We start from the raw sequence: 12,646 nt of genomic DNA, 5'->3' as shown, positions 1-12,646 counted from the left end.
CGGACACCTAGTATTACATATCTCTAGAATCAAGTGTAGAAGGTAAAGACGAGATCCCTTCAAACCGAAAGCGTTTACCGGACGTGTAGCCAATTTAACGACACTTCATGTCATTTTGATAATGATAGGAGTTGTTAATGGAGGCACTGAAAAAAACAATTAACCATGTTATCTTTGAATGTTTAGTTTGAGCTCTTTCGGAGTTTTCCAAGTATATTTAATTGTATCAACATGTGAATGTTCTATTTGGAGAACAGAAGAACATAAGTCTTCCTGATTTACAAAGCGATATATATCCATGGATCAATTGTTAAATATGAAAGAAAGAGAACGCAAATGTTTTTAATGAAAACGACTAAACGAGATATCCACTAGTGAACAAACTTGCCTTATTAGAAGTAATTTTTTTAAACAACATCGCAAACCAAAAGATTCGATCCCTTTCATTGAAACGCCATATGACTTTCTCCTTTGGCCCCCTTAATCCCAAGTATTCCCAACCCAAATCAGTGCTTCTTAGGTTGATCATGGATCAGTTAGTAGATTGGAATGGTGTTTTAAGGACAACATGCATGGAATGTCGCATGTTTGGTTCCAACAGATGTCGTAGGAGTTTATGCGTACTATAAACGGAGTTGCACAATTTTCTTTGAGCTACCTGTAGTTTAAACTAAAAGAAAATGCCATCAGCTAAGTTGATGACAATTATTTGGATTTGATGAAGATGATTCATCGATCTATATTAATTTTTTACACTAGAATTAGATTACTTTTGTAACTTGAGAGATAAATTTGAAGATTTTAGCGTAATTTAAATATCTATGGCAATTCTTTTCAAAGGTGCACAGGGATAGAGAAATATTTCTATCAGTTATAATCAATTGGTAATAACGATTTCTAAAAATAATCATTTGATTTAAGCCTGAATGTTGCTTCTGGATACAAATGTTGTACGTTTAGATACTATTGCATCAATATCTTGATGCAAATTCATAACAAATTGGACTCGAGTCTTCTGGATATAGTGGAGTAGAAACATGTTTGATTGATGTAAGATAAACCATAGAACCTCTCCATTAAAAAAAGGTATTAAACTCATCTTGCAGCTCAAAGAAACGTTCAAAATATCTCTTCTGTAAAATAATATAAGCAAAATATGGTTTCTTATCAAAATAGCTTTAACAAAGAAAACTGGCATTACACTACTCTGATAAAACAGATGTCAGCCAACATAAATCAAACAAACACTTTAAAAAAGACCCTAAAACTTTGCAACTACAAACCCTAAAGATAAGAAACTCTCTGCATCAGATTCTCTTTTTTGTTTAAAAGACAGATACTAAGCCCTAGTTTTAAAGAAGACAAGTCTTACAGAGAGCTAACCCCATTCTAGGGATCCTCATAGTTTTGGTTTTCACACAGACCAAACTCACTTCGGTCTGATAAAGTTACAAAGTCTCTCTTTCTCTCTGTCTACCCTCGGTATCTAAAGCCACGGGGCATTCCGGTAACAAACTGGCCTTCTTCCTCTTTCCTCCTCATCTCTATGATCTTCCTGTGAGAGTTTGAATGCACCGTTGGGATGAAGGTGGGGCTGGAAGCTGGACGGTACTCCGGAAGAAGACGGCCTGATCTGAACCGGACTCCACAAGCATTGCAGAGTGTCTTAGGACCACGGGGACCTTCCCTCCACTGTGGGGTCTTGGTTGTCTCGCAATGAGTGCACTTCCTCACTGTCCCATCTGCGTTGAACGGTTCCGGACAGTGAGAGTTGTTGCTGTTGTTGTTGCTCTTCTTGCGTCTCTTCTTGGCAGAACTCTCGGAAGAGAGGTTGTAAGTGTCTTCAGAGTCTGAATCATCATCCAGCAGAGCAAGCTTCTTCTCTAGCATTTCGGATAAGAAGGCGTGGAGGGACAGGAATGTGGGGATTGTGGGGCGTTTGCGCTTGCTTCTGATGCCTTTGACGGGGAAGGCCAGTCTCTGAGCTCTGTTTTGGTTCTGGAACGAGGCCGCAGAACCATTGGCTGCTGCGTTCTCGAGAACCGAGACTGGGCTTGAGGACTGAAACAGCTTTGAGACTTTGACATCAGGGAGGGAGGTTTCAACGGTAGAAGAGATTCCTGACTGCTGCTTCTGCACACATGAAGATAAAGTCAATGAATCTATATTCAGACATGCTACCAATCATGGAACATAGAAGAGTTAGGGACAGAACCATGCTTCGAATCAAAAAGTATAGAAAACAGAACAAAGCACGATCAGGATTTCACATTGATCAACACATATCCCACTCTGAAGAGCAGATAAGAGACTAATCTAATCATAATAACTTAACTTCCTATATACACACCAGGACAGGAAGATCAAGAGAAAGATCTAAGAAACAGCACAACATTCCTTTTCTCATACACGTTAAACACAAAGATATACACTCTCTACTGCCTCCACAACAAGGATTCATTTGCAGGTCATTTCCTAAAATAATACACTAATACTACAAAAGTAACAATCACCTTATTTACCTATTTACCTAAAGCGGTTCAAAAAAAGCACCCAAGTGAATATGAAAAATCTCTTACATTACCCTAATTACTTCCTTACAAATGCATTAAAAGTACAATATATGCGTAGATAATGAAATAACAGATGTGCAGACAATATCTAGCATTTACACATTTTTTTCTAACATAACGCAGTGAGAATCTGTGGAAGGCTTGAAAATCCAAAAAAAAAAAAAAATAGATTTCCTAATGCAAATAGATACTGAAGTTTGAATGCAAAATGTTGCTTATTCCCAATGCAATACTTTCATGTCATAAATGATTTATAAGCGTGATTAATAGTACTTTTTTCTAACCTAAAGCAGTAAACAGCTAACCAAAGCTCATCTATGTGAAAGTTGTTATGTTGCAGAAGTACACCCAACTTTTCACAAACCATAATAATTTATACAAAGCATGTTTTGTTTGCACACACTATTCTAACCTACATGCAGTGAATAATCTATCAAAGCTTGAATTCAAAATGAAGCAATTATGTTATTATACTATTATTGTCTTTGATACCCATTTAGTGTCCAAATGCAAACGTGTTCAGTGAATGAAATAACAAAATCAATCGAATAATATGCCTAAATAATGCATATAAGACTATCTCTAAACAAACTGCAAATGGGAACTATCAAGAAGAGAAGATAATAGCAGCGTGCTTATAACTCACCAGAGTGGGCACAGGCTTCTTCTGGGCTCCCACACGCTGTCCATTGCCGTTGGTGCCACCACGAGTGAACTCAGAGGACAAACTTGTGAGCACATCCGATGGTGGAGGTATGAGGTTCTTGAAATCGGCACCCCAGTCTCCCTCTTCGTTGGTTGTTTCGATGTCCTCAAGAGGGAAATCGATGTGATTGATGAGATCATCAAAGAAGTTGTCCGTGAGACCCTTGAAGTCCTCTTCAGGTAACCACGAACCGTTGTTCATTTTGTCCACCCACTCACTGTCCCCAAAAAAAAACCATAAAACCAAATACACAAAAAACAACAATAACATAAGCCAATGTATTAAACCAAAAACCAAACCAAGTTTACAAATTTCAGAGATATTTAAATAAAAAGGTTTCAGCTTTCAATTCAATATGAATTGTGAATAATTCAGAACATTTTTTACAATTTCTATTTTTTTTTCATTTCACAAATTGAGTTTTAAGCACAGTCAACATGGCTTGACACACAAAGCGGGCAGCACTAAAGCAGTTTCCTCAGAATATATATATATAAATGGCAAATTCTATTTTAAGCAGAAAGATGAAATCTTTTATGATTTAATTTAATTTATTTCGTAAACCCATTTCGGGGACAGAGGATAATCAGAGAAACCAAGAGAGAACAGTCATTTGTTTGTCTCAATTTAAACACAAGAACAAGATAAAAGGAACAACCTTTCTTGCATTAAACATTTGTTGTCTCAATGTTTAGAAAACATAACATAAGGAGAAATCTTCATCTGAAGAAGAAGAAGAATGCACGAGAGAAAAGACCCACAAACCTTCTGGTACAGCTGACTGTGTAGAACGTATTCCACAAGCGCGAGCCGAAGGAGAGAGAGAGATGGAGGAGAGAGAGAATCTAAACTTGTCTGAAATTGGGGATTTAGGGATTACACAACTGAAGTGAAAGAGAGAGAGAGAGAGAGAGAAAAGATAGAGAGAGAGAAGAGTTAATATGCGGTCATGCATATGGAGTTTTCAGTGTATCTTCTTTATTGCAAATCTTCTTTTTTTGGTAAACTGAATTTACTCAATTTTTTTCTTCACTTTAATGACATTTGTACATCATTTTTTATTTGTGAAAGGTAATAACTTCTCAGTTCTTCTGACCAACAAAAAAATACATCATTTTCAACGCTTTTAATTGGGACATATATTCATTGGAGAAGTTCAATTCAAACTCTATATTAAGCAAATGATTTTGAAAAAATAATCTTATATGGTTAAATATTTTTACAGAACATATTTCTCTGTGATATATACAAATATGTATACAGCTCATATTCCTTTGTTGTTGAGATTTTTTCCCTAATGTGTAGATTCAATAATATTTGAACACAAGCATATAAGTGGAACCTCTGAAATACGTCCAAGTAACCATAATTGTATTAATCGAAAAATCTAAAATACAAAGATACAAAGTTTTTAGCTGGAAACCTTTTTAAAATTTATTTCAGTTTTATGTTTCATAAGTAATTTAGTTATAATATTCAATGGCCTAACCAATACGTGCATGTCTTAGAAAACTAAGAAAAAAAATCTATTTAAAAATAAGGATGGACCTTTTAAAATATAAATAGATCATTATGTTCAGGTTTAGAGCTAAAGGGTTTATGATTTAGTTTATGATTGAAGATTTATAATTTTCTTGCTAAACGACGATTAGTTTTATAATTAAATATTTAAACCTCGCTAAAATATGAAATGTTTTTATAATTTGATATTAATTTTAAATATTTTGTAATCAGAATAAATTTATGATATAGATGCATTTTAATATTTTATGCATTTTTATATCTTAATTAGGACTAAAGTGTTCTAAGGCTTTTGGATTCTCATACTTTATTCTATATATATATTATAGACTATTTTATTAAATATAATTTATTTATATTTAATATTAAGTTAGTTGTTGTTAAAAGTAATAAATAAGTAATTTTCTCTATTTTTATATATTAGATTTATAGTGTTTTTACTAGACTTAAACATTTATTTGCTTGGATGTTTTATAGAAATATTAGACGAATAATTTTGATATTTTTCAAAATTTAAGTAAATTACTATTTTATTCTTAGGATATTCCACTGCATTGATTTGTATCAAATGTAGATTCTCTGATTGTTTAATGAATCGATATTGGATATCATGTTGATAAAAATTGTTATTTTTTTGGCAAATACTTAAAAATAAATTCTACAAAAATTTATATATTTATTTTTAATTAGAGAATATGTAGCAATCTACAAAACTATTTAACAAAAAATTAAAATATAAAATATTTAAAACTCTTTTTAGTTTTAGAAAAATATTTTATCAATACTCTTTATAAACTCACAATCCGATTTTTAAAGAAATCTTTATTAATCGATCATGTAACTTCATTTTGATAATCGATTATAAAGAGACCTTAACAAGCTTGAAATCCTTACAAACTTCTGGCTTCTGCTACGTAGATAACTAAAATTTTAGTTAAGAAACTTCTTTTGTTCTTAAACAACACTACAAAGAAAATAAACTGTTTGATCAGATAAAAAAGGAAAATAAACTGTACCAATTTGAGCTGATATAAATTATAATACGAAGCTAGTCTCAATTAAATATACAATATGATTGTGTCGAGTAGTTAAGAGGAAAACTAAACTATCAAGCACATGAACAGCCCCACATGTCAAATCAGACGACATGCCTTGAAGAAATATGGCTCGTAGATCCGATCTGATACAATTATTTTCTTATACTATTTCTAGATTCTTAAATAAATAAATATATATATATATATATATTATTAATTTGTAACTAGTACATCATCCTTTGTTAATAGTCTTAGAAACAAATTAAAGATGATATCTTCAAAATGAAATGGATAGATCACCGACGATTAAGAGAGGAGTCCCGGAACTGAATGATTATGGAGTTTCCTCATGGGAAGGTGGGTCTCCTCCTGCCTAGCTACCACATGATGGGCTCTCTTAAATATCAAGTTAAAATCATTTCTTTCCCCATAATTTTAACAGTACCAAAATTTGCTTAAGTTTACAAATTACAATTCCTGTATATACACATTCGGTTTGTTATTTTCTGCAATCATATACCATGTGGGGTAGTTTACGAAATTATAAGAAATTTTGTCCACCATTATTAGGTTCGTCATTTGTTTATAATATGCAGTCAACTTAAAAATTACTATTGCAAACAAAAGTTATTAAGTGAGACTTCAATGAACTTTTCATCAAAATATATGGATATAGTTTTTTTTGTCAATATTTACGGGTATAGAATAAACCAAAACAAATTTTCAATTAGTTTGGTGAGAATTTCAAGTCGATTCAGTAGGGTTTATAAAAGACTTCAGTTTGGCTTGGTTTGGTTTGGTTCGGTTCGATAATCGGTTAATTCGGTTTTTGAAAAAATAATTGTTAACCAAATTTCAAACTTAACTAATCGAAGTAACACAAATTTTGAATTGAAGTAACCGAACTAATCAAAATTACTATAAAATTACTCAACTTTAACCGATTTTTTAACCAAAATATAATTAAAACCAAAAATTGTGGTTAGTTTAGTAAAAAAAGTTAAAACCGAACTACTCAAATACCGAACTGAACCAAACATGATTATGACGGCACCAACAGTAGATAATATTGGTGGTGGTGATGGGTTGGAGAAACATAATGGACCGGTGATGGTGAAGCGATTAACAATGGTGGAGATTTTGTAGCTTTCTGAACAAAAAAGGTCTTTGATCTAATGCTAGATCTCAATTTTCTCCCGACTAGGTGGGCTTTGCACCCTATCATTACTCGGACCAGTTTAAAAATGGACTAAATTACTTTCATAGATTTCCATTAAAAGTGGCATTGATGATTTTTAACATTGCTTAAACTCTGAAATCTGATATGACAATGAAATAAAATTGTTGTATACATATGCTTCAATTTTGTGGAAGCCTCTTTGGTTTAGTGGTTTGACCAAGGATTCATTAATGCTTCTACATTAAGAAGTTTGAGTTTCAATTTCTGGAGAAAGCATAATTATGCGAATTAAAAGAGAAAAGATTTACAAGAGATCTGTAGCATGGTACAAGGAGTACCATCAAGGATGAATCACATATGACGGCTCAGGTGATGCAGTCAGAGAGCGGCTCAATTGATGCAGTCAGGCATGAATCCTCATATGGCAGGTAGAATTGTCGACTGTAGAATCGTCTGTAATATTTCTCATAGTTGCAATATCATAATTATCCAGTGTTAAAAAAAACATATGCTTCAATTTCCTTTAAAAATTAAATTGGAAAGAAAAAAAATAGAAGTAAATTTAATAAATATAATCCACAGTAAAAATAGGAAAAATATTATATGATGGGGTATATAAGGGCATACAGTGAAAAAGGTTAAAACCATAGAGTGCACCATCAAAACGTTTCTTCTTCCTTGGAGATCTGATCACATAGAAGGATACAAAACCCTTCTTCTTCTTCTTCTTTTCACTGCGACGGTTTGTTGTTATGCACCACAACTGACCGTAGACTCATGGTTTGGAATCCATGTTTAGGGGAAACTAGATGGATCCAATACAAACATAGTAATGAGAGATACTCTATCTTTGCTCTAGGATACGTAAACACCAAAATCTGGTCGTAGCTACAAGATCATTAGGTGTTGGAAACGTTATAGATATTCTTGTTGTGAAACAAACGGGCCAGTTGTTGAAACTTATGAGTTCAGCTCTGATTCATGGAGGGTTCTTGATGACGTTACTCTTGACGAAGTACCACATGGTTGCGTGTCTATCAAGGGAAATATTTACTGGGCTAATACATATACAACAGATGACTTCTTACTCTTTCTCGATGTTACAAAAGAGAGAGTTAAACGCATGTGTCTTCCCCAGTTTCAATATTCCGGCTGTAATGTTCTATCAGTTGTTGGAGAAGAAAAACTCGCATTGTTACATTTAAGCAATTTTACATCAAAAATGGACATGTGGGTAACGGATAAAATTGATATTGATACTGAAGCCGCGTTGAGGTGGAGAAAATCTTTTACAGTGGACGAACCTGACTATGTTCCTCTTCCAATGAGTTTTTTGCTCGATGAGGAAAAGGAAGTGGCCTTGCGTTGTGCTTGTAGTGAGGTCAGCGAGTTCATGGTATACACTCTTGGAGAGAATGGTAATTGTTACGGATTAATTTCTTATGAAGAAGAATCTACGAATACACCATTTATTTTCAAGTATGTTCCAAGTTTGGTTCAAATCTAGCAATAAGGTAGAGACAGATAATGAAACTGGTCCATCACACACCGAAGTATGTTTTTGTTGGCAGCTTTCATCTTTTTTTTTTTTGTTTTCTAGACAATGCCATTTGAATAATATATTGAATTCCTTTCACCAAACCGTGAAAGATGGATCTATCTTCTCTTTGGTTTTGACCCATCTTTCACGGTTCGTTTCCTTTTACACCCATTTTTCTGGACCAAAAGGAAAATATACTGAATTGATCTGCTAATATTTACTGTTCCTTTCTTCGTTGGGTTGTATAGTTTTTGGTTTGATATGCTCATGTTCATATGGTGACAAATTTCCAAACCAGATCAAGATTTGTGTCTCTGTATATTGCATTTTTCTTATACTTGCTTTGGTGGTGTTCATGACAAAGATTAACCGACGTCAACTGAAACTTATCTGCTTTTATCTCTACTTTCATAGCATGTTTGTGAATATTTTTATGGGTTTTTGCTTATTCATCTACAGATTTCTTTGCGTCTCACGATGGGTTTTGGTGAATTTAAATATATTATAGAACTATCTTATATTATATCACCAAAATTTAAGCGTGACATGAATTATGTTAATTCGCTTGTTTGTTTTGTAATACACTCTGTAATTACCTATTGTTAATCGAGAAGCTGATAGATAATATGTTTTTATTGTTTTTTTTTCTGATACTTTGGCATGATGCAGTGTGTGTGCTTTCACTGTTTTGTTGCAGATCCAATATGAGACCACTGGACCTGAGATATGGTCATGTGGAAAGGTTCTTTTGGATAATTGATGGTTTTGTTTCTGGTAGAATCCATTGACATGGCAAGGCTTCTTGCTCGGGATTCGAGAAGAAGGTTTATCAGTGAGTTCTTCACATTTCAAAAGGAAAGATATATACCATGCTCTCCGCTATGCTAACAATGTCTTGGTCCAGTCCACTGAATGTCATCCTAACCACTAATAGTTATCACATTTGTCTCTTCCTAACAACTAAAAGCAATATATACTGTTAGGTGGGAATCTCATCTGGACTAGCAGCTGCCACAGCAATCAATTTGCAAAGAAGCCAGAAAATACAGGGAAGATTATAGGGATAAGTTTATTCCAAGGTTAAAACCTGAACATAAACGACAATCAGTGAACTCATGGAAGTTTAGTTCATGAACAACGATGTAACAGCTGAATGTCTTTCCCGAGTTTTGGTGAAAGATATCTATCCATTGTACTGTTTGATTCGACAAGAAAAGAGGCAGATACTATGACCTTTGAGGCCTGATCTGCTCCTTTTTCTTCATGGGATACAAATAAATTATCTATTTTCAACAATTCTTCTTTTGATGGCATTGGAGACACAATTAAATGATTTTTCTTCAACATCCCTCTTCAGACTCCTGTCGATGCCAACACTGACAGGAAGATCATATAAGCAAACCTTTATAAACAGCCAGAAGCTCACATTATTCAAGAAAGCATGTCTAATAAGCTTGTGTCCAATCTACCATCTGATAACATATCCATAACCATCTTCATGGTAGAAGTATCTACAGCAAACTCACACCTCTTCATTTCTACAATGAGAATATAATATCTGATATTAACATTTAACATGTATATGACCAATAGGAAAATATAAACATTTAAATGTATTTTTCTTATTTAAATAAATGATATTAGTTTTACGATAGTTAAAAAAAACAAAATCATTGTAAATCGTGAATACTTTTTAAAATATTTCAAAATCACAATTTAATTTATGATATATAAATAATTAGTAACTGATTTGAAAATTAATGTTTGTTGTTTTTTATTTTATTATAAAGTACATTGAAATTTTATTCTTTTATTTCTTAGAAAAAAATAGAACAAAAAAAGGAGTTACTTTAAGAAAACAAGACCAAGAAATGATCCATAGACATGTTCTTGGGTGCTACACTAAATCAGTTTATTATCTCTGGTTGAAAATCGATCGAGGTCGAAATCTTTGTAATCATATAATGGTTAATGAAAATTGATATTTGAATCAGTCTAAAAAAAAATTGATATTTGAACCAAAAAAAGAAAGACCGGACACACAAACGCAACTAGAATGAGTTGCCAGTTACCACTGGCGAGAAGTCCAAAGACTCCTGAAGACCCCACAAAATTTATAAAAAAAAATCAAACTGGTGTTAAAGGAGAGTCTGAACGGTAGGTGTAGGTCCATTCCTAAACATCGAACGGTGGAGATTCATCTAGTTCTCTCATCTCAATTTGCATAATATAAGTACAAAAAATCCCTAAAAAATGGCGCAAACAAAAAACCTACTCAGCCTCTCTCTCTCTCTCTCTCTCTCTCTCTCAGGTACTCTACTCATTCTTCCTTTCCCTCTCTCTCTCAGCTCTCTGCAATCCGTAGCTTCTTCAAAAGATTCGACAGTTACTAGATTTGATTTCTGTCCGTTTTTTTTGTTTTTATTCGTAACTAATTTTTTTGGTTTATTATAATGCCTTTTGTTCTGCTCTCTTAGATCTCGTGAATCCAATGGACCAAGAAGGAGATCCATGTGAAGCAAAAAAGAAGGCTTCTTTAGAGCCTAAAGCTCCAACCGCTGATGACCCAGATTTGGTCTCTCCATCTGGTTCAGACCCTTGTCTGTCTGAAGAGGAACTGATAACAACCACAGAGAGAGAGTCCAGAGGAACCATCACTTTGTCTGATGAAGAAATCATCGAGTCTATCTATCAGAGTCTCTTGCAAATCATTCTCTCGGTGCGACTGCAACAGGGCAGCGCTGAGGCTTGGTGTTTAGATGATTGCAAGACGCCTCTTTCGCGGGTTGCCAAAATGGTTCCGGATACTTGTCCCGGAGCTCCGGTGCAGCTCGCTAAGAAATGGAGGAACAATGGCTCTGGACGGGGCAGGAAGCTCCTCTTCTGAATCTGACATCAATTTGAATCTGACTGATGAATTGTTGTTGTTGTTGTTAGGTATAAACTAAAAGAGAGCTTTTAGGGGTTTGTAGTAACTCTTGCTTTGACTTATGTTTGTACAGTCTTTTATGAGAGGACTTGCTAGCTAACTGAGCTTGTGGTTGGAGACAATTCAGTTTCTGATTTATAAAGAATAAACTTAAGTCTTGTCTTCTCTTTGTTTTCTGGGTTCTGTTTTATTATGTAGTTTGTGTTTATGTTTCATCGAAGTTTCCATCTTTCCCCTTTTTTGATAGATATGTATCTGTTGGTGTGTCAGAGCTTTATCTGCAAAGGGGAAGTACAGCAGAAACAAAAAGGGTCTGAAACTGAAATGGTTGCAACTCTCAATATGAATCTGTGTTGTCATCAACAAGCTTGCACATATTTTGTAATTTGAGTGATACTAAATCATAACAAACAATGGAATAAACCAATAGTAGTAGAATCCACAAGCACTTAAGCTAAGTATTGGGACAATCAAATGGACAATGAAAGATACAAGCTCTTATGTCTATACAAAAAACTTGGGTAGAGTACAACCGAAAACTTTATAAATCTGAGTTTCATAAGCACATAACCAAATAACCTATCATGAATATGACTTTCAATGGATTGCAGAGAATGTTTGGTCTGAAACACTTTTGATCTTGCTAGGACTATGGAACAACGGGAACTGATTAGATGTGTCTAGACGGCTTAACCAACAGGTTCCAAGAAGACATTCCGGGAGCTCCTCCTATTCGGTATTTGCCTGCACAATGAAGTTAATAAAGTAAGGGAGAGTAATAACATTACCATTGGAAACTGGTTTACATGAGCCAAGAATGCCATTTCAATCACGAGTTTGTTGAGGTGACCAAGAACGAAACACGTTCTACTAAAAAGAATGCAATTTTGTCGAATTTAGAATATGACTCTTGTAATAATCAAACATTCGAATATATTCATAACTGTCTTATTTATTTTACAAGAATTTAGATCAAGAATATTAGAACAATGTATTAATATTAGGACTGGCAGCGGTCATAGGAATAATACTACTTATATTTTTTTGTGCAACTAAGAGCATTTTAAAAAAGACTCTTTATTTTAGAGTTTCTAAAACTCTAAATTTGAAGTTTCAAAGTATTTTTTTCAAAAAGTAAAATTTTAAATTTAACTTCAAAA

The 12,646-nt window shown here is 33.8% G+C and overlaps 1 protein-coding gene and 1 non-coding gene across 2 annotated transcripts; one reads left to right on the top strand and one right to left on the bottom strand.

Moving 5' to 3' along the window:
* Positions 1–1,177: 1,177 nt before the first annotated feature.
* Positions 1,178–4,780, bottom strand: LOC106352595 (GATA transcription factor 11). The gene is made up of 4 exons (XM_013792217.3): positions 4,775–4,780; positions 4,045–4,124; positions 3,220–3,496; positions 1,178–2,133 (listed from the first exon to the last, which is right to left on the bottom strand). The coding sequence occupies exons 1-4, from the start codon at positions 4,778–4,780 to the stop codon at positions 1,474–1,476; spliced, it is 1,023 nt and encodes a 340-aa protein (XP_013647671.3). The 3' UTR covers positions 1,178–1,473.
* A 6,015-nt stretch (positions 4,781–10,795) lies between these two features.
* LOC106355428 lies at positions 10,796–11,650 on the top strand. Its single transcript, XR_007314981.1, has 2 exons — positions 10,796–10,942; positions 11,035–11,650. It is a non-coding gene; the product is annotated as a cyclin-dependent protein kinase inhibitor SMR11 (transcript).
* Positions 11,651–12,646: the final 996 nt, after the last annotated feature.

The sequence above is a fragment of the Brassica napus genome, chromosome A7, assembly GCF_020379485.1.
Source record: "Brassica napus cultivar Da-Ae chromosome A7, Da-Ae, whole genome shotgun sequence".
In the NCBI taxonomy this organism is placed as follows: Eukaryota; Viridiplantae; Streptophyta; class Magnoliopsida; order Brassicales; family Brassicaceae; genus Brassica; species Brassica napus.
Note: the sequence above shows the minus strand (reverse complement) of the source record. Positions and strands in the feature narration are given on the sequence as shown.